This window comes from Mycteria americana, chromosome 11 (assembly GCF_035582795.1).
Source record: "Mycteria americana isolate JAX WOST 10 ecotype Jacksonville Zoo and Gardens chromosome 11, USCA_MyAme_1.0, whole genome shotgun sequence".
Taxonomy (NCBI): domain Eukaryota; kingdom Metazoa; phylum Chordata; class Aves; order Ciconiiformes; family Ciconiidae; genus Mycteria; species Mycteria americana.
The window spans coordinates 8,065,092-8,085,970 of NC_134375.1; the positions used below are offsets into that span (position 1 = coordinate 8,065,092).

Below are 20,879 nucleotides of genomic sequence, written 5' to 3' on the forward strand. Positions count from 1 at the left end.
AGTTTTGACACAAATCCAAAGCATTGCTTGCTTTTACCGCCAGTGCTGGTCAAGAGAAAGTCGTTTTCTTGTTAGCACTCTTGCTTTTTGTTTGGTTTCTTTCCAATAAGGCAGTCTCTTGATGAATGAGATGTGACCTCTGCCTTTTTATGATTCAAATCCACATGGTGGAAAGAGACTCCTAAAACTGTTTTGAAGAGGTGCCACCGCCTCCTTCATCGTCCCTCATCTAAGTTGTAAATTCTCGTTCTCTCCTAGCTTTGAAGGAAATTATTTTTAGGATGATGAGCAGGTTTCACCAGTGCTACAGTGAGACCAGGTGACTGTGTGGTGTTGTGTGCAAGTGTCACTGTAGCAATGTCAGTGGCGAGTGTGGGAATCCAGTCTGAAAGGGAAACTCCCGGAGGAGCACGCGTAGTGTAACAGTGATTTAAGGGTCCTGGGAAAAGGCAGCATTTGCTTACCTGTCTAAATTGTCAGGGGTGAAAATGGTACCCTTAAAACAAGCATTTGCATGTGCAAACACTGCAAAATGTGTTGCTGCACTGGAAATGGTTTTGTGTATCTGGCGTATCTCATTGGATGGAGACTTGGGAAGACTTTCGGTTGGGTGTGTCCAAAAATGTGTTGCATCTTGGCCTCTAGCCTGGAAAATAGAGGCTATTTGGATGCCCTTGACGATATCTGTTTTAACTTGCCTCCCCTCTGAAAAGTGGGCAGCTCTGTTTTGGCAAAAACCCCTCACCCTCCTAGTGGAAGCTTCTGCTCTGCCTGTGCCCACTGGCCATCCAGGGCCAGGAGCTGTAGCCCTCCTTGGCTTGTGGGGAGCGTTTTGGAATCACAGATGCTCACCTCTGCTGCTGTTCGCCTCAGCCACGCTCCTATCCTTTGGGTCACATTTGGCAGATCTTCCACAGGCATAGAGAGGAAGAAAAGCCAGCTAGTGTCTGGGCCAGGACAGTTTTGGGGCAGCAAATGGCTTTGGAGTCGCACAGGCTTGATTGCATTGCTAACAGTGTGTTAACATGTGCTGGTTTCCAGGAGCAGGGTGGAAGCTGTGCTTTCATGGATAGGTTTTGAGGTTTTTCCCCTGTACTGCAACAGCTGAGCTAGCCACTGCGTTCTTTTTTTTGACATGCTGGTAAGCCTCACTGTACAAAGGTCCTCTGCTTAGCATTAATGTAGCTTTTGTTCATTCAGCAAGAAGAGGGGATGTGTCATTACTGTATTGGTCCTCAGTGGTGGCAATAGGTTTGTGTGCTGGGAAACAGGAATGCCATATGTAAAACTGAAACTTTTTTCCCTGCCCTTTTCTTTAGGATGCTATTAGAGATGTACATGTGAAAGGAGTGATGTACAAATGGATTGAAAAAGATATGGGTGAGTTAAATAGAGCTCTGGTGCCGAATCCATTTTGATGTGTCTCGTAGAATGTGGCGTTCTGTGTGAGATGACTGTGTAGGCCCTAAATGCAGTCACAGGAGTCAGGGGGACACAGAACTTAATGAAATACTTGGCTGTGGCATGCCTAAAGGCAGCTGAGGGGTAGAGTGGCATTAAGAACCAAGTGGTATTTAGGGTCACGTGGAGGATCTATTTTAATGGAGGAAACGGCTACCTTATTGCTTGTGTTTCTGTTTTCCTTCAGTTTGTAAGCGAGGGATGACGGTCCTTGGCATGATGTGAACATGCAAAGGCACCATCTGGGAAGGCTTCGTGGTCATTCAGGGGAAAGAAAGCTCCTGGTAGCCACATGGCCTGGAGTGGCTGTGCCTGTCCCTTGTGATGATTTGGTATCAACGCTCTTTTTTGCCAGCCTTTTCAGTTCTTCAGTCTTTCTCTTCCCTCTAGATGGGATTGATGAGGATGAGGAAGGCCATTTTGTCACCATGGTGGTTCACTACCTACCTGCCTGCCTGAGGTGGATCTAACTGAGGTCTTTTGCATCCCTAGTGGTATAGGGGTTAGGTTTGTTTTTGTTTTTAAAGAAATGTGGTCATGGCTTATGCCAAAATTTTTTGATTGATGATGTCTGTTTTATTCCAATATAGAACAGTATATTCTGCACGGGGATGAAATCTATGCTGTGCTAAACCGACTGGTGAACCACAAGAAGAAACTCTTCCTCATTACAAACAGTCCCTTTAGCTTTGTGTGAGTACTGTTATTGCACATCGATGGGTCACCACGGCACAGCAAGAGTTGTGCAGTGCACTCTCTCCTGTGAGCATCTGAAAGTTGTATGCTGGAGGTTTTTGTGGCAATAGTCATGAAACTGCTGTCTGGGAACCGGTTGCAGTGAATGTTGCACCCCACAGCTCTCTCTACATCATTGACTCTCACTTTTTGAAGAAGATACGAGGCTGTGGCTGGCCACAATGTTATGGAGCTGCCGCTTTGGATTACCTCTAGCAGCTTTTGCTGCATCACAGACTTCTCTGGACTTCCCATAGTACAGGAGAAAGTGTGGGACAGCTTGAAACAGTCAAAGTGCTACATCAATACTCCATGCAATGAGACGGCCTTGGGGGATTCACAAATTTCTATGCTTTCTTCTCTGTTACTGAAATGAGAGTGAATTTAGGATAGACTGTTGTAAAGATGCAGTGTTGGGTGAAAAAGAGTACTAGATCTGTTAACTTTTCTGTTCCTTTGCCCCTAGGGACAAAGGAATGAAACACATGGTTGGCAAGAACTGGCGGGACTTATTCGACATGGTCATTGTGCAAGCTGACAAGCCCAACTTCTTCACTGATCGGCGGAAGTACGTGTCCTGGGGCAATACTGCACTTCTGCATGTGGGCCTGAGGTTTTGGGCCCCCTTCCCTGGAGTAAACGGCTCCTTTTACCTTCCAAAAGAGTAGTGGTTTTCTAAGCATAATCTAGGTCCAGTAGGCATCCAGCCTTCCGCTGTCCTCTCAGATACCCTCTGAGGAGATGAAAACTGACCAGTCTGGGAATAAGTGGATAGAATGGGTAGTGCCAAGCAGCTAAAATTGGCTGTCTTAAACCTCATCAGTTTTGTCATGGTCTGGGCTTAACTTAAATTTGTAGGGATAATAATGTACTTAAATCTTTAGACAGAAAAGAGGAGTGGAATGGTGTGTATGGAGACCTGGCCATTTCTTGGCTCTAGGTCTTGAGAGTGTGCCAAAATCTTTCCTTTTCCTGTTCCCCACAGCAAATAACTGTGTGGTTTGGGTTTTTTGTTTTGGTTGGGGTTTTTTTTGGGGGGGGTGGGGTGGGGTGTTGGTTTTGGGTTTTTTTTTTTTTAGTTACTGGATACATGCTGTTTGGTAATTAGCAGCTCTGGAAGCCTTTGTACGTGGCGGCTGGGTTTGTGGTCAGTTAGGAGTTGCCAAGGGACTAGCTGATAGGCAAGCTGCTGTCCTCGCTTTGCTCTTTGGATTACTTGCTTTGGAGACTTGTGTCTGCTTTGTTGTCTCAATTTATGACTGACCAGGAATTACTGCCCTTGAGAGAGAGGTCTATTCTTTCCTCTTTATGTATTTTCTTCCCCCATTTTCCAGGCCACTAGCATAAACAGGATTAAACCTACAAAATGTCTTTATAAGCTGTGCTGACCTGGTGAAGGTTTTCTTCATGGGATGTAGGTGAAGCGTCTTACAAATGTAGCCTGGAGCTACGATGATCTGGCCCTCTAGGAGATAAAACCTTTTGGCTGCATGGTGCCTAAGGTCCGCTCATGTAGTGGGCCAGTGGAATGACATGGCATATACATCCAAGGTGAGGGGAACCTCCTGATGGTGAGCTGTAGTGAACTGTGGAGTGTTTTGTCTGAGGGAAAATGCAAGTGTGCACTGGAGACCACTCGTGGTCGAGGAGCCCCTTGCCCAGGTAGGCTGTAGAGTTCACAGTGGGAGGCTGGATTCCTTGTGCCCTATGGCAGCTCAGGATCATACAATACTTCTGGATGAGACTGTGCTGTGCTTGCTGCAGGAGCAGCTTCATTCCAAGACTTTTGATCCCAGAGCTCACAGTTTGGAACTCCTATCCCAAGAGGGAGCAATGTTCCCATCGAGCATGAATGTTCATGGGGGTCAAGTAACTTAAGCCTTGTTTTGCTTCTTCTGTCCAAGTGGAAGGTAACCAGGCAAGCCCTCAGGAACAACAGGAGTCAGCTCGGGTCAGCTGCGGAGATCAGCACGGAGACTGCTTTCCATCTGCTCTGCAGACTGCATTATCCTATTAAGACATTCCACGGTCTCTGTTGGGCTGGGGCGTAGCCAGACTGGAACAGGACACAAAGTGTTTCATGGCAAAGCTTTCTTGGCCTTAGCATTTCAGAGGCAGTCTTTATTATTATTATTTTTTTCCTCTTCTCTGTATCTGAAAAGCAAGAAGAGTTGTTAGGGATACTGGCATGAAATGGTTACAGTCGATGGAAGCATTTTGAAAAGATCTTTCCCTCTCACACTTTCTCTTCCCCTGAGAAAATAGTGCAGAAGGCCCAGAAGGTCACTTCTCATGTAGAGCTTTTATTACGAGCTGTTACATAGGTAAACAAGTTTTCCAATTCAAATGTTGTGGTTGCTGGGTAACAATTGCCAAAAATCAAAAGAAGTTGACGTCTTCCCTCTTTTTTTCCAGACCTTTTCGAAAACTGGATGATAACGGCTCACTGCAGTGGGACAAAATAAACCAGCTGGAGAAAGGAAAGATCTACAAAGAGGTAAAGTGAATGGGTGCATAAGGGGTACAAAGCAAGAGTCTGAAATGGTGGGGACTTAGAAGACACCTGCAGTTTTGGAAGTCACTGGAAAACAGGAAAATCTGCTTAGTCAGGGTGGGGGAAAATGATGGGTTCTTCTATAGGTGTTTTATAGGTGTGGATGTTTGAAAAGTGAAAAATGAAAATCCTTGAAAAAAGCGCCTACGGTAGTGTTAGAGGGCACTTGTAAGGAGACACGCTCTAGGCTCTATGTGCTGCACTGGCTGGTGGCAGCAAGAGATACCCTCTGTCCACATGCAGAGAGCTCCTGCTGGCCTGGTAGGTCGCTGTCCCCCTGAATCTTTCAGCATGTCTCTTGGCATGCGGTGGAGCATTAGCCTCGCGATTTGCACGCTTCTGAAAAGTCTTTCAGCTTCTGCTGGGATGTAAGTATTAGAATAAAGGGTCTTTTCATATATCAGAAAACCCTGCCAAGGGCTGTGTTGCCTGTCAGCATGCGATAAACTGACCTCTGAGAATGGTGAGAGATGCTTCATGCCAGGTGTAGGAAAGGCTGCCCTCCCGGCAATCGCAGTTTTTTAGTTGCAGGAGGAGGCAGAGCTGGAATAAGGTATACCAGAGCTGCCTGGTAGGAAAACTTTTTGTCTGCAGCTCTGAAACAGTTTCCTATCCAGCTCTGTGCGTGGGTCATGCTGCAGAAAGGTGTGTAACAGGAGTGATGTATTCCACCCAGCTCAACTGGGTTTGCCATTAGACCTGGAGGGACAGGGACAAAGGGGGAAAAGGCAGAGAAGGGCCACTTAACTTAGGGTGCTGGGTACTTGCCTATCTGCCCAGGAGGACCTGTGCTGAGTTATCTCTGCCAGGCTGAGTTTTTCCCTGTGGGTGCCCTGTTTGTGTGAGAAGGGGTAGTAGGGAAACATCCTCTGCATGTGTAGCGGGGTCAGTGAATGCCCTGTGCCCCAGCACACAGTGAAACCTTGACCCTAGGAGCTCTGTTCTGACATTGTCCAGCGTGGCCAATAGTGCAGTCTTCCCTTGGCTCTTTGATGTCCTGGTCCTGAAACTCTTGTCCTGGCAAGGCTCCCAAGAGTGTGCTTGTTCAGGGTAAGAAGGCAGAGCTTTCTGCAGTCTGATGTATGCAAAGATCTTTCACACCTCACTCCAAATCGTCCTCCATAAGGTTGGAAAAGGTGGACTTGTGGAGGAGGGAGTGGAGAAACAAGGGTGATCAAATAGGGTACAAAGCCTGGCTCCCGTCTCTCTGCCCTTCCTGAAGAACAAGCATGTCCAAAGGATGGGCTGTTAACTCTGGTAAACTTGCTGCCTTGGGGTGTTCTCCTTGCAGCTGGTCTGTCCCCTGAGAACAAGTTGCCTCTGGCTTTAGGACGTTTTGTTCTTGGTTATGTGAGCTGTCCAATCCCACGGGAAGAAACTGTTAGTGAGATTGTGGTCAAGTGGCTGGGACCTGACCTGCAGTAGAAAAGTAGGTCATGTCCTTGAGTAGTGCTGTTGGGAAGCCTCTGGCCTGTCCGGTGGGTCTGTCAAAGTGCTCTGCTAGTGTCCCATCCCCTACCAAGAGCTAGGAGCTGGGAATATGCAAGTAGAGCTCATACAAAGTCTCTCTCCCATGGGCAAACTTTCCCAGTGGGTTACCAGCTCCCTCAGGAGAAAAGGTGTACCTCAGCCATGGGGTTTATTGCTGAATTAAGTTCTGCTCTCGACCACCTACATTTTGTGGCCACAGTTTGCTCACCCAAGTGAGTGGTGCATGGAGGAAGGGAAAAGATGAGAGAGGAAGGAGGGATGGGTAGGATTTTGGGCTCTTCTCCAGTTCTTCCCCCCTCTCCCCCCCCCCCCCCCCAATGTTTATCTGACTGCATCAAGGTTGTTGCCTAACTGTGGTTCTTGCAAGTGACAGAGTGTGTACCCTGGTTGTAGTCCACCCTGTCCCCAGCACTTTTGGTTTCTTGGAGTGCCACAATACGCTTCTTTCTGGCAAATGTTAGTGGCCATGGACCTTGCTGTGCTGGTGATGTTGCTAGAGGCCTCTGAGCTGACTTGTTCCTGTCCCCTGAAGCACAGCTGTATGGCGGTTGTGCTGTGGGTATCTCATAGGAATGGGACCTCAAGGGGTCGGTGTCTTGCCCTGGGGACTGGGAAGTTCAAGTGATGGCCCTCTAGTTCCTCCTTTCTGATAGATGTGGTGTTTTCTGTTTGTGGCATGTATGTACTCCCGTCCCTCCCCTAGCCTGCAATCTCAGGAGGGAAGGAGGACAGCCAGCTCCTGGAGGTCACATAACAGGTCTGTGGCTCAGTGGAGGTGTAAGCGCAAGTTTCCTGGCTGTCAGGTCCACTGCTGTTTGAGGTGACCAGAGCACAGCAAAAGGACCATCCGCCTCCCAAGGCCGTGGTCCGTTTCCCTGCTCTGCTGGTGGCTTCCTGAGCTACCCTCAAGCGAGCAGCAGCAATGTTGCGTCCAAGAAATGCAGAGGCCTGCCTGGCCCTGTGTTTCCATGCTGTTAAGGGAAGTCTGCACAGCTCCAGAGATGCTGCAGCAACAGGAGGCCCAGCACTCTGGTTCTGGGCACCCTTTGCAGTGCATACAGCATGTTGCCAGTGGCCAAATGCAGGGCTGCAGGCTGTTGTGGGAGCTGGCTTGTGTTTGGCGGTTTTCTGTCCAGGCCGGTGCTGTTGGGTAAGCATGCTAGCTCTTTCCTGGCACTGGAGACTGGCTGGAGAGATTGCTGCCGAGTGGCTCACAGGTTTGTATTGATTGCTTGTGCTGGCACAGTCCAGTCTGCTGGCATTGATGGGGCCTTTTCCTTTCCTAGTGGGTTTTGCTGCTGTTGTGACTCATGTGGAAAATTTGTGTGGAGATGGAAGGGGGGTCCCTGAAGTCTCCTCTGTGTGCGGGTGGATGTTTGGAAAGCCTTGAAAGCTGCTCTGTGCTGTGCTTTAACTGGTGCTTTGGGGTTTGGTTTGTTTTATTTAGCTGTGAATCCGCCCAAGCTGGCTGGCTTTTTGGCTTGGTTAAGCAATTCCTGTGAAGGCGTGGGTGTTGTTAATCTTTTGGGTTGGGATGGTGGTCAGTGGTGTGAGAACAGCCTCAAGTACTCCTAGCTCCAAAAGCCTTGCATGATGGTGCTCACCTTACCTCTGATGCACTCTGTGAGGTGAAATCATTATCACCTGAGCCCAACAGCTTCTAAACCCAGAACACCTGGGGTTCTTTCTATCTATTGCTTAGGCTTTTCTAATTTAGGTGTCTTTAACTTTTGGCCTGTAAACTGCCTCCTTTTGTTGCCTTTTGAGTCCATGTAGTCCTCTTGACTTGCTGTGCCCTAGAGCACAGAACTTCCCCTGAACTGCCTATTAGGTTCAGAAGCATTTCTGCCTTTTTCTGTAGCCTAAGAAAAGCTGAGGGATGTACAGGGGGGTTGTCACATGGGAAGAAAGTGAAATAAGGTGGGGAAGGACAGAAATCTCTGGGTTTGGATGTCGGGGGAGCAAGCAGGTTGACATCTCATGAGAGTGCTCACATCTCCATGCGGTAAGGTGGCACATCTAGTTGCACTGACAGTGCTGCTGGGGTGGCCGCCCAGTACCATGCACTGAGGATGGAGGCATTTGGTCCGTAACCACATTTCTCTCTGTGCTCCTTTTACTTGCAGGGTAATCTCTTTGATTTTCTGAGGCTGACAGGCTGGCGTGGGTCTAAAGTGCTCTACTTTGGCGACCATCTGTACAGCGACCTTGCGGTAAGTGGAAAAGTCTCTGCTCTCCAGCAAGGTGGGAGCAAGCCTGCGTGACTGTTGTGGTGGCAGCTGTGTTGGAGTGTAAGGCAGGGCCCTGATCTGAGTCCTCAGGTCTCTGCCATGCTGTGCTGGGTGCTCTGCAGGCTGCAGCTTTCGGGGCACAGATAGGACACATAAGCATCCCCGCTCTGCTGTCATGCAGAAGCAAGCAGTGGAGAAAGGGCTCCTGAAGCACTTTCTGTGGGTAAAGAACATCTGCTGCTCTGTGAATTTGAGAGCAGTTTGTGTGGTTCCCACATTTCTAGGTGTTTCACGCAAGCTGGTCCTGGTCGCCAGGAGACGGCTGTTACTGGCATGACCTGGCATGGGCCGTGGATGCCTGTCCCCTGAGAATCTATAATGGGAACAGACCACTCTTCTAGGAAACAGGGTTGTGTTTGGCTTTCAGTCTTTATGTTGAATTCTTGGTTGTTTTTTTCCACCCCGACCTCTAGGACCTCATGCTGCGTCATGGCTGGAGGACTGGAGCCATTGTTCCTGAACTGGAGACAGAGATTCGGATCATAAACACAGAGCAGTACATGCACTCCCTGACCTGGCAGCAGGCTCTGACGGGGCTGCTAGAGAGAATGCAGGTAAACAGCTCCTGTCTGAGCGGGACAGGTAACATGCTGCCTTCTGAGTCTGCATTTTGGGCTTAGCATGGGAATCAGGGGGTGTACCATCTTGCCTGTGTTCTCAAAAGTATCTCATCCTCCTCCTGGTGCAGTGGACTTGTGGGTTCGTGAGTTACAGTGGAAACGGGGAGGAGCTGAGCTGTGGCCTGCAGGACTGACACAACGTGGTGCTTTCTGCTGTTGTCTTTGCAGATGTATCAGGATGCAGAGTCAAAGCAAGTATTGCTGGAGTGGATGAAGGAACGTCAGGAGATCAGGTGAGCGTTGTCCCCCTCGCTCATGAGGGGTCTTGGAGGCTCCCAGGCCTGCACTGGGTCTGTTTTGTAACCTGTTTTGGGGACAGTGGTGCCACAGCTGTTGGCCCATGGTCCTCCCTGGTGTCGCTTGGGTGGGGGGAGGGAAAGCAGCAGTGCAGTCCTGCAGCCTGGGAGGTTGGACTGGTTTGAAGGCAGGGTGGGAAAGGGGAGGTGGTGTCACCCAGTGCTGGGGGGGGGGTTGACGGGCTGTCTGCTACTGCAGCTCCTGGCACTGCGGGGGGGTCCCTGCCCGTAACAGGTATGGTAACAAGGAAGAGTAAGTGTGCACTGAATTTTCATCGCAGTCTCACTGCGCAGCGACTGGTCTGCATCCCAGCCTGGGGATCACTTAGGGTGATCCCAAAATGTCTTCTGGGAGTGCGGTGGCCCAGGGCTAAGGGGTTGGAGGGGGGGAAGAATCTGTGACCATGGCTTTTATCTACAGAGCACCATCTTTCCTCTCAGGTCGCTGACGAAGAACCTGTTCAACCCCCAGTTTGGAAGCATCTTCCGCACCTTCCACAACCCCACGTACTTCTCTCGACGGCTGGTGCGGTTCTCTGATATCTACATGGCATCCATCAGCTGCCTGCTGAACTACGACGTGAATTTCACCTTCTATCCCCGGCGCACCCCTCTGCAGCACGAGGCTCCGCTCTGGATGGATCAGCTCTGCACAGGCTGCATGAAAACCCCCTTCCTGGAGGAGATGGTGCATATCCGGTGAAGGGCCAGGTACTCTGGGCAACAGCACAGTGCGAGGCTGTACGTGGGGCGGGCTGCTGGGCCAGCAGCACCTCTGTCTACCACTAAAGGGCGTTTGACACTTACGGATGTGTGTAGATGGCGTGTTTATTTTTTTCCCCTTCACTGGCTCCATCCCTTTCCCTGAGGTGCGTTGCAGGCTGGATGGAGGATGGGTGCTTGTTCTGGACTGTAAGTGAGCCGCAGGGCCTCCTCTGTAGGGGCAGGTGAGATGGAGAGCCAGTGCTGGTGCTGGGAAGCTGCCGCTCCCTGCTCTGTACCCAGAGAAGTGGCTCAGAACTGGAGTCCTGAGTCACTGGTGCTTGGTGAACGCAGAATCCCACATGAGGTGTGACAAGGTGTGTCAAGTCTGTATCTGCCCCAGATCCTTGGGAACTGTGGAGTGATTCTGCAGGTGGACAGTGAGGGGACAAGGTTGCCAGCTGGGCAGTCAGTGAAGCGCATCAGTGAATGCATCAAGGATGACAGAGCAGCAGCAGTGTTACCTATCCAGAACTGGCATCAGCCCCCTCAGCCCCATCCCGCTCTCTGCCAGGCTGGGGTGGGTCCAGCTGGTGCCTCTGGTAGGTAACTGTTAGTTAAATGTGCAGGATGGGGAAGTCCTGTGTGAGAGCTGGGTGGGAGTAGGCCAGAAGGCCTAAAAACAAGTGTTTGGGGGCATGCCTCTCTTTTGAGTGAGCTTAGTGTATTTTTTGGGGTTTGGTGCCATGTGACATCAGTATTTTGGCACTTGATGCGGTATGGTCTGTTGGGACCTGTTCAGCCTTTCAAGGGAAGGTGCAGGGTTGTCAGCAGAGGTGGTGGCCTTCCACCCGTCTTTCAGAGATGTGTCCTAAGGTGCATGGAGGGGTTGGTGAGGAAGGCCTGGGTGGGGGTGAGGGTGAAGTGCTGCTGGGTGTGCTGGGTTAGAAAGGGGAGTGTGGCCATGCAAAGCATTGTAGTGCCTCCTGAGCAGGAGGAAGAGGAAAGAGGGGACAAGAGTGATGGCCTGGAGGCCCGGGCAGGTCCAAGCAGCTTTGGGATGTGAGGGGCAGAAAGTAGGTTCTTCACTCAGCTCGGGGCCATGCTCAGTTCTTGGCCAGGCTTCTGACTGCCCAGAGGGACAGGCAGGGCGTTGGGGAGGGGTGAAGGGGCAGTTAGGTGGGTAGGCGGTGTTGAGTTTGTGCCACCCTGATGCTGGCTGGCCCTGGGTAACAGGAGCATGTCATGCCATTGGAAAGCTGAGTGTGTGGGCAGCTGATGACTACAGGATGAAGGGGTAAGAGGCATCCCAGGGGGGTGGGGTGGTCTGCGAGGGCCTCAAAGCAGGCAGGAGATGAGTAATGTGGCTGCTCTCCCTGGAGATGGACATGTAGGGGCAGTCAGAGGACATTGGAAGGCAGAGCTCTTGGTGCAGGCTCTGGAGATGTTGGTTGCCTTGGTCCACTGCCTCCTCCCCTCACTGCTGCACCACCTTGATGGTAACAAGGGTGACAGTACCAGCTCGCTTGCGGGGGCAGTCAGTGTTGAGGTGACAGGAGAGAAAGGGAACAGAGAATGGAGGCACTTCTTGTGCTGGGGCTGGCCGTGAGCAGGCAAGGAATGGGTGAGCTACCGCAGAGTGTGCATGATGGGTCTTCAGTATGCACCGTGTGTCTGTGTGACGGGTAAGGGTTTATGGGAAGGCTGGGGGATTAGCATGGGGGCAGGCACGGGTGGCTTGTGACCACTGGGCTGCGGCAATTGCTGCATGGGGCAATTGTCAATGTGAGGGGCAACCGAGGGAGAGGAACCCGGTCAGTGTGGAGGACCCTCTGCCAGGAAACTCCTCAGAGAAAGGCAGTGAAGTACGTGTAAGTGTCAGCAGCCCTCAGTGAGATATACATACATACATACATACATACACACACCCACCCACCCACCCCTCTTCTCCTGCATGTTCCTCTCCAGCGGTGTGCCAGGCTGGCCCGTCAGTCTGTCACTTGTGTGTCACTGTCTTGTCTTGGTGTGTCACTGCCTTGTCTTTGTGCTATGTGCCAGCCTTTCAAAACGCCTTGCTCTTGACTCAGTGATTGTCGAGACTGCTGAACGATTGCTGTTAACGTAGCTGCGCTAATCAAATGGTTGTAGTCTCTGCATGTGGCATCTGATATCTTTGTGCTGTGTGTACTGTGAAGGCTCAATTAAAGTCTGCAGCATGCAGTAACTAACTGACTAACCAGCTCACGACAGGGGTGGTGCTTGTCTCTGTTCGTTTGCCTGCCCTGGGGGCGCAGCTCCCGGTACAGGACCAAGAGCCTGGGGTGCAGCTGGGGCGGGGGTCTGAGAGACCAGGCCTGAGGTGTCCAGCACGGAGTGGTTTGTGCCCCTTACGGCCGTACTGCAGGCAGGGGAGCACCCGGGTGTCCGGGGTGGTGACTAACGGATGGGCCTTGTACCTGGCCACGGGGGGAGCGTGAGGGCTGGCGTTCCCCCGGGGCTGTCCCGCGCCAAGACTGCTGGTGCCGGCGCGGGTGGCCGCGCGTCCCCGCGGTTGGGTTAACTGGGGGCTGGGGCACGGCTCTGGCGGGCAGCACCTCGTACAGGGCCGTGCGTGGGGCGGGAGCAGCCAGGACGGGCGCTGGGCTGGGGGCGAGAGCGGGCCCGAGACCGCGCCTGCCGCGGGGCTGACGGGCGGCAGGTACCGGCGGGGTGCGCGGTGGGAGGCCGTGGCTGGGGGCAGCGAGGATGGGGGCACAGCCGCGCCGACAGCACAGCAGCGGGCGGCAGGCGCGGGCAGAGCCGGTGGCGCGGAGCTCTTTATTTCGCGGCGCCCTCCGGGCCGTGCGGGGCCGCCGGGCGCGGCGCTCACTGCGGGCGGCCGCGGGGGTCGGCGCAGGCGTCCGCCAGGAGCGAGTCCTGCGGGGGGGAGAGAGAGAGAGAGAGCGGCGTCAGCGCGCGGCGCGGGAGCGCGCGGCGGCGGGGCGGGGCGGGGCGGTGCTCACGTGCAGCGGCTCGTAGTCGGGGGCGTGGCCGCCGTAGAGCGGGTTGGGGATGGCGACGAGCGGTCGTTGGGGGCGGGGCCGGGCGGCGCGCGGTCCCGCCTCCGGGCGCGCGCGCTCGTGCTGCGGCCCCGCCGCCGCCGCCGCCTCCTCCTCCTCCTCGTCCGCGCGGAGGTCCGCCTGGAAGGGGAGGCGCGGGATTGGCGGGGCGGCCGGGGGCGGGGCTTGGGGCGGAGGCGCGCCCCGCCCACCCCCTGCCCGCCCCTCGCGGTGGGCCCGGCCCTCGGCCCCCCCTTCCCACGGCACACCGCACCTGCGGGCGCCTCTCCCACGCGTGGCTGCCCCCCGCCACAGCCCCCAGTGCCCCTCAGGGCACAGCACAGAGGGTCCGTGCTTCCCCGGACTCCATCCACCTGCCCTCCCCCGAGAGGCCGCTGCCCAGCCCGCAGGCTGCACCGACCTGAAAGTACCCGAACTGCTCCTCCCGCCGCCGCCTCTTCACGCAGTAATAGGCGACGCCGGCACCGGCAGCCAGCGCCAGCGCAAAGCACAGCGCTGACAACGTCCCTGTGGCCACGGAGCCCGACACCCGCGCCACGCCGTTCACCTGCGTCAAAAAACGGCGGCCCGGTTAGGGCAGAGCGCTGGGATCTCCCGCACAGCCGCCCTGCTGCGCCTCCCCGGCGTGACCGTGGGCAGCCCAGCCGAAACGAGCCGTGCCGGGAGAGCAGAGAGGGCGAGGCCAGTCCTGGGGATGACTCGGTCTGGGTTCCCTTCCCAGGCCTGGCGCCAGCTGTTCCAGCACTTTCCTTCCGCTTCGTGCCCTCAGACACTCACCTGACCAAGATGAACGACGGGCGGTGGGATCCTCAGCGGCTCTGCAATCGCGTGAATGATGCCGTTGAAAGCTACAATGTCCCACTCCACAATCATCGTGTCATTGATCCCCTTGGCATCCTACAGCACAGGACGGAGATGATGTCACCCGACCAGAAAGCCTCCCCCTTGTTCCCTGTCTCAAAAGAGATGTGGTGAAAACTTATGGGGGTTTGTTGACCTCTGCCGAGGTTAAACCTACTGCGTGCTCTGTACTGTTGTCCACTGGGAGGTCTGATACATGGAGGTCATATCCTGACTGGGAGGGGATGATGGTGCCTGTTGTGAGGTTGAAGCTGAAGAGGACGACGTTGCTGGACGACACATGGAGCTTCAGTTCTTCTCCTGTCAGCGTCTGAAAAAGCAACAGGGAGCAGGGATGAGAAACGGCTGAGCTGGCTCTCACCCCTTCCCTCCTGCTGCATGCAGCCCCCACCTAGCCTAAGCCCAGATGCTCCCATGGCCACAAGACAGCTCAATTCATGGGCAACACGGCACAAAACTACTATGCAGAGAAGGAGGGACTGCCATCCTTAGAAACAGTCAAAGCTCAACTGGAGAAGGCTCTAAGCAACCTGACCCAAATGGCTCTTCTGGTGAGGGACTGGGCTAGAGACCTCCAGCGGTCCCCTCTGACCTCAGTTCCTCCTCCTTCCCCAGACTCTATTTCACATCATCATCATGCCAGCTTTGACGGACTCCTGCTCTCCTCTGGGCCTCTGATAGTTCGTTCCATGCGCCCTCGAGTGGCCACTCATCCCTGCTTGCTTACTTCATTGTCCGCGAAGCCAGAATTCAGAGGGACAAAGAGAGTTTTGGGAGCGGAGTCATCAGACAGAGAGATGAAAAAATCCAGTCCTTCTTCTGTGTCATTGGCAAAATCGAGCAACATCTGGAAAAGATGGGAGATCTTCCCCATCAGCACACTGCCGGCAGCTCAATGCTGTTACCTTTCCCAGTCCAGGAAACATCCCCCAGCCCTGGAAAGAAAATGCCTCTGTGTTTGTACTCGCTATCCTGCATGCAGACCAAAGCACCACTTCTCCCTCTTACGGCCGATCCCTCCCTCCTCCTTGCTGCTGGCTGCTGGCACACAAAAGAACCAGGAGAGCATCGCTTACGGAATAGAAGGTGGAGAAGCGAGCGTGGTCTGCAAGCACGTCGGGGAGTTTACCGCTGCACCAATACCCATCTCCCACGAACCCATCACGGCAGGTGCAAGTCAGATCTGCAAAGGAACACCAAGATGCGACTTAACTCGCCACTGCTGGCTACACTGACCACCTCTCCCTTGACTTCTGGATACCCCCCCAGCATGTTCCCTCCTGATGTGGGTGTGGGGAGAGGGGGATGCACCTGCTTGCCCATGCCTCATGCTCCAAGGGCAGTTCTCTGCCTGCTGCCCCGACACACCTCTCGTGCCTGACAGGACTGTCCCTAGGAAATGTGCTCGCGCCACTCACCCTTCTCCCGGTAGCAGAACGCATCCCAGGTCTCGCTCAGGTTGCTTCGGGGGCCATAGTCCACGATGCCCACTCGGTTAGCCCCACAGCTGGGGTTGGGGTAGGCCGTGGGGTATCCGGCTGTGCCATTGTCCAGCCAACCCACCAAGCACAGATGGAATCCCATCTAGAAGAGGAAAATGAATGATTAGATTAAAAATAGTATCTCAGGCCCAGGTTTTCTGCCCTGATGCACGCTCCCATCGTGCAGCCTTATCCGACATCCCCCCAACACCTAGAGGGCTGGGCACTGCCGGAGGTCTCATCCCAATGTGACTGGCAAGACCCACCAGTCCTCCTGGTGTCATGGATGTAGATGGAGCAAACAGGGCCTGGCCGAGGGGATGAGGGGTCACCCACCCACATGTCACGGGCTCGCTACCGCTGGCCTGGGCCCAGGGAGAAGCACTGCACGTCCCCACCCCACAAGGTGATGGAGCCAGTCCCTGCCCGACCTCTGCATCCCTGCCCTGACCTGCTGTGCTGCTGAGAGCTGCCGGAAAGTGGCCAGGGAAGCGCCTTCTGCGGCACAGGCCTTCTGAGCCTGCTCGTAAGTGAAGTCATACTTTTTTCGGGGTGACTGCAGATGAAATACGCCCATAGTCTTATCTGCAAAATACCAAGGCCAGGGAGCATCAGTACAGTATAGAGAGCGAGCAGCCTCCCTGGGGCAGTCGCGTGGGTCCCCGGTGTAAGTACAGACAGTGCCGCCAGTGGAGGGTGCTCTGTGCTGCACAGGAGGGTGGGATGTGGACAATGCTCAAGTGAGGGCAAGATGGGATGCAGCATGGCTTCCTCTGAGCTTCTCGCCTTCCACGAGGGAGTCAGTGCTTACTGGCAGTGTAATCCCACCAGAGGCCGTCTCGCACGTCACACAGGAGCAGACAAGGATGGCTTGTCCTCCCCGTATGACATGTAGGGGAAAAGGGGAACGTGAAAACCCGACCAAGCTACAGAGACAAGTCCCCGGCCCCTTGGCTGCCCCACCCTCCAGCTCTCCCGAGGGATGCCCGAGCCAGAAGGTGAAGGATGAGGGAGTGTGACCTCTTCATGGAACATCATCCCTGGCACTGTGGGGTTGAGCACACTCACCATGAAAGTGCAGGTCGGTGCAAATGGCCTCCCGATGGCACTGCCCGTTGTCTTCCAGGCACCGGTCCGTGGGGGGCACAGCCTCTTCCAGGCACTGGATCCCGTCACCGACGTAGCCCCGCTTGCACTCACAGCGCCGCTCGTTCTGCAGCACAAAGGAAGGATGGCATTTGTGTGAATGCAAACATGCAGATGCCAGCTGGGGATCCTTGTATCCCTGTGAAGATGGGGATGAGTCTTCAGAATGCCTCTACAGCCTGCCTATGACAGAGCTATGAAAGGCCACGTGGCCTCTGTCCTACCCCCCCACATCCAACTGTACACGAACCAAAAATTGTCACACTGAATCTTTGTCACATGCTGTTTGAAAGACAGCTGAGCTTCGAGGTATGTGGCTTGTGATTCTTGCACTACCTCATGCTCCCAGTCCCATCTTCTGGCCTGCAGTGAGCAACTCTGGTTCCTCTGCAAAAATGGCCAGCATCATCCTCAAAGGACCATCCCGGAGCCCCCAAAACAGTCCAGAAATGCCACAACTGACACAGCTTATGCCTCTCAGACAGAGGAATGGGGAAAAATGGCCTCAGCGTAACATCACCAGGACCATCATGCCATGGCCCCTCTGGCAGTAAGGACCTGCAGGAAGAGCGCAATAGCTGAGGGGACTGGAGAGGAGGGGCAGGCCTGGGGACTGCAGTAACAGGGGGCACTGTCACATCGCTGTGCTCCAGCAGCCTGAAGCATCCCACGGCAGCCACCTGCGCTGTTCTCCCAAGCACGCAGATCTCCCCGGACCTGGGGGATGTACTCACCGGCCCGGTGCTGATGCAGTTGGCGTGCTGGCTGCAGTCCCCGTTCCTACCGTCCGCGCACCTGTCTATGGGGTCGCAGACGTAGCCGTCGCCTCCATACCCAGGAGCACAAGCGCAGGAGACGTTCACACCAACCTGCGTGCACTGTGCGTGCCTGGCGCACCCCCCGTTGTCCTGGCTGCACATGTCGATCACTGCAGGGATAAAAGTGTTAGGCTAACTAAAATACCTTGTTAGGTGTCCTGGTGGTCTGTCTGTCCTGCCAGTCATCCCACTGATATGGCCATCCTCCACAGAGCTGCTCAGGACATGGTCACCTGTTGTCTTGCCACGTTGTCTCCTTTCTCCTTCGCTCACCCCCCCTCCACCCCAGCCCCTCGTGGCTCCCCCCTACCTGAGCACATTCTCCCATCTCCTTCGTAGTGTAGGTTGCATTCGCAGAGGTTGCCGGAGCGGCAGACGGCCTGGGGGTGGCACGGTGGAGAGCAGGTGGGCGTTGTGACTGAAACCAGAACGCACACAGGTCAGAATGATCCAAGAGCTGCAACATGGGCATGGCTGCCATCAGCAGCCTCTGCCCCAGGCCACCTGTCCCGTGCTGCCCCCCCTCTCCCCCTGTGCTTTTCTGCAGATGCCTCGCCCAAACCCAGAGGACCGTTACTCCTTCAGATAAGCCTCAGGCCTTCAGCTCACCCTCAAGCTCTTCGTGGAGCACCTCTGAGCTCAAGGACTTGTTCATGATCAAGCGCAGCTTTCCTCCTCCTCTTCCTCACCACCCCAACCCTTGTGAAATTCAACAGCAAGGGCCAGATCTCAGAATGAGCCCCGCAATTGAGGGCTCTTTTTTGGAGGTATTTCTGAGCGGCTGCTTGAACCATCCAGCTGCTGGGAAAGAGTCTGCATGGCACCGAGTTGCAGAGAACAGTGGGTGGCGGGGTTTGGCATCCCTCACCTAGTCTGATTTCGCAGTGGTCTCCGGTCCAGCCCTCGGCACAGAAGCAGAAGCCGTCGCCATGCAGTCCTCCGTTGCACACGCCGTTCTCGGTACAGTTACACTCTGTGAGGAATGGGTAAAAGCATTGTCACGGTATCTGCCTTGGTGGCAGTGAAAGGCCACGCTCAGGCCATGGGACAGCCATGGGACAGAACCGTGGCTTGCGTGGGCAGTGCATGAAGGCAGGCACGGCAGTACGCACACATCCCTTCCTGTCGCTGCCAGCCCTGGCCCCCCTGCAACACGCACCCTTCACGGAGGAGGGGAAGCCTCTCTGCATGCACAAACCCTCATCGTTCCCCTCCCCTGGGCATTTCTAGAGATGTATTTTTCACTCTGAGCCCCTGCAACCACACAGCCCTCAAAAACATTCCTGGAGACCCTGTAAAGCCCAGCTTGGGATGGGGGAACGGAGAACTCCTTTTCCCTTCCCTTGGCCTTTGCTTCACAGGGGCACAGGTCCCTGCTGAGCATGTCCCAGGAGATGCTCTTTCTGTACAGGGTTCATCACGACTTACGGATTTGTCCCCCAGCCCAAAATGTGTCATAACGCTTTCTGCCAGACTGGGGCTCTCAGCTGTGCATGACAAATGAGAAGGGGTTTTTGACCCTGGGACCTCAGCACAGGAGCCACCCAGCCTTCTCAAAGTACAGCTGGAGCAGTTTGAGATGGCAAACTATGTTTGCCCAAACAGCTGCCCTGCCGAGAGCCCACGGGGGGCCGCAGCCCCAGAGGTCTGACCTGAGCGTTGGTGGGACTGATGCATACGTGGCAGCGCTTATTCCCATGCTGCGAAGAGGTCAGCCCTGCACCCACCCCCTCTCCAAGTAGCACCATGCGCCGCACCCACCTCTGCACAAACCCTCCGCATTGCTGCCACCCCACAGGCAGAAGCAGTCTTACCTCGGCAGTCTGGCCCGTATCTGCCCGGCGCACACAGCTCACAGCTGGTCCCAATGAAAGCCTGGCTGCAGTTGCATCTCCCCGAGCCACCGATTTTGTCGTCGCAGGTACCACGGTTACTGCATGGCACCTCCAGCCCTCCTGGGCATGCTGCAAATGGGGCACCTTAGTGAGGCTGCAGTGACAAAGTGACCCTGTGCTGGGGGGGAGCCCCTCACTGCCCCGTGCAGAGCCTGCACACCAGGTGCCACGTGAGCTTACGGGGTGCTCGGACTACCCGGCTCGGCAGTCTAGGGAGTGAGTGCTGGGGACATCCCGTGACAATAAACCTTAGGAACAGGGGCAACAGGGACAAATTTGGCATAGCTTCCAGCCTGGGAAGACCTGCTGCAATGTGCCGAGTCTGTGCTGGCCTGCCCCATGCTAACCTGGCAGCAGACTCATCCAAGGACATGAAAGCTGCCCACAGATGAAGCACAGAGAGCAGATGCCAGGTAATGGTTGAGCATCAGCAACATCTAGGTGTGAGTGACGTGCCTGACGGCCACCCCCAGCAGCCCTGTGCCCAGGGCTCTCCCTGGAGACAAGCAGTTCTCCAAGGAAAGGGAATTCCCTGTTATGATACCATCCACACACACTCCAGGGGATCGTTCCCTGCACCCTCTACAGCCTGGGGCTCCCTGCCTGGGGTTTTTCCCACCCTTCTCCAGGGAAGCGCATTCATGGACGCCAGACATCTGTGCTGAACCAGTAATGCCACCTTCCCACAAAAGAAAGGGCCGAGGCGGGAAAGGGTCGCGCGGCTCCTTACCCCGACAGTCACGGCCATAGTGGTTCGCGCAGCACTGAGGCACCCACTGGGTGGAAACGCAGGTCCTCTTGCAGCCTCGCTTAGGAGGCTCCCAGCGCCTTCTGAAGGTGTCCCACGGGGAGCGTGGCCAGGACGGCCGCAACAGGGAGTTACGGTGAAACAGAAAAGTGTTTCTCAACAGCTGGTTTCCATAATAGTAGCAGCGCCTGGTTTCCCCCTGCGAGGAAACAGGCAAAACACAGAGTTTGCCACATTGGTCACTGACGTCTCCCCTTGACTTTTCTTGTGCCACTCATTCAGTTCTATGGCAAGTGACAGAGGCTTCCTAACATGCGATGGGGCTGGTGACAGAGGGCCACAGATGTACCCCAGGGACATGCCAGAAGCCTAGCAGAGAGAGACAACGGGCCATGCAGTCAGAGTGGGGTACCACCACTGCCCCCCCCAGGCTGCTCACCATCTGATCCCTGATCCATCTCGAGCAGCCAGGCTGAGCTCTTTTGCTATAAAGCCCCCAGACAAGCCCCCAGTGCTGCTGCAGGGACCCCTGCAGCTGCTGTCACCCATATGGGGATTGACCAAGCAAAGACCATTGGAGCCCCTGACCCCATGGTGCTCCTGCCCTACGGGAGCACGCGACCTGGGGCAAGGCATGGACAATGCGACCGACCCAAGGGACTCGCCACATGCAGGTGTGCCTTCATTTTGCTGCTAAAACGGGAGGGGCATGTGGGCATTG

At 54.9% G+C, this 20,879-nt stretch overlaps 2 protein-coding genes across 2 annotated transcripts in view; one reads left to right on the forward strand and one right to left on the reverse strand.

The window, feature by feature from the left end:
* NT5DC2 (5'-nucleotidase domain containing 2) overlaps positions 1 to 10,254 on the forward strand; it is a 29,194-nt gene extending 18,940 nt beyond the window's left edge. Inside the window, exons 7-14 of the mRNA XM_075514226.1 lie at positions 1,320 to 1,380; positions 2,052 to 2,154; positions 2,663 to 2,764; positions 4,612 to 4,693; positions 8,368 to 8,454; positions 8,946 to 9,086; positions 9,321 to 9,385; positions 9,890 to 10,254. Of these exons, the coding sequence (XP_075370341.1) occupies positions 1,320 to 1,380; positions 2,052 to 2,154; positions 2,663 to 2,764; positions 4,612 to 4,693; positions 8,368 to 8,454; positions 8,946 to 9,086; positions 9,321 to 9,385; positions 9,890 to 10,151 (903 nt within the window). The 3' untranslated portion in view covers positions 10,152 to 10,254. The remainder of the gene's footprint in view (positions 1 to 1,319; positions 1,381 to 2,051; positions 2,155 to 2,662; positions 2,765 to 4,611; positions 4,694 to 8,367; positions 8,455 to 8,945; positions 9,087 to 9,320; positions 9,386 to 9,889) is intronic.
* A 2,678-nt stretch (positions 10,255 to 12,932) lies between these two features.
* The window catches only part of STAB1 (stabilin 1), a 61,965-nt gene continuing 54,018 nt past the window's right edge, over positions 12,933 to 20,879 (reverse strand). Inside the window, exons 55-69 of the mRNA XM_075513641.1 lie at positions 20,141 to 20,357; positions 19,330 to 19,479; positions 18,384 to 18,488; positions 17,826 to 17,933; positions 17,432 to 17,625; positions 16,620 to 16,764; positions 16,003 to 16,136; positions 15,489 to 15,654; positions 15,147 to 15,253; positions 14,798 to 14,917; positions 14,228 to 14,380; positions 13,987 to 14,106; positions 13,610 to 13,756; positions 13,153 to 13,329; positions 12,933 to 13,066 (exon numbers count right to left, since the gene is read on the reverse strand). Of these exons, the coding sequence (XP_075369756.1) occupies positions 13,016 to 13,066; positions 13,153 to 13,329; positions 13,610 to 13,756; positions 13,987 to 14,106; positions 14,228 to 14,380; positions 14,798 to 14,917; positions 15,147 to 15,253; positions 15,489 to 15,654; positions 16,003 to 16,136; positions 16,620 to 16,764; positions 17,432 to 17,625; positions 17,826 to 17,933; positions 18,384 to 18,488; positions 19,330 to 19,479; positions 20,141 to 20,357 (2,094 nt within the window). The 3' untranslated portion in view covers positions 12,933 to 13,015. The remainder of the gene's footprint in view (positions 13,067 to 13,152; positions 13,330 to 13,609; positions 13,757 to 13,986; positions 14,107 to 14,227; positions 14,381 to 14,797; positions 14,918 to 15,146; positions 15,254 to 15,488; positions 15,655 to 16,002; positions 16,137 to 16,619; positions 16,765 to 17,431; positions 17,626 to 17,825; positions 17,934 to 18,383; positions 18,489 to 19,329; positions 19,480 to 20,140; positions 20,358 to 20,879) is intronic.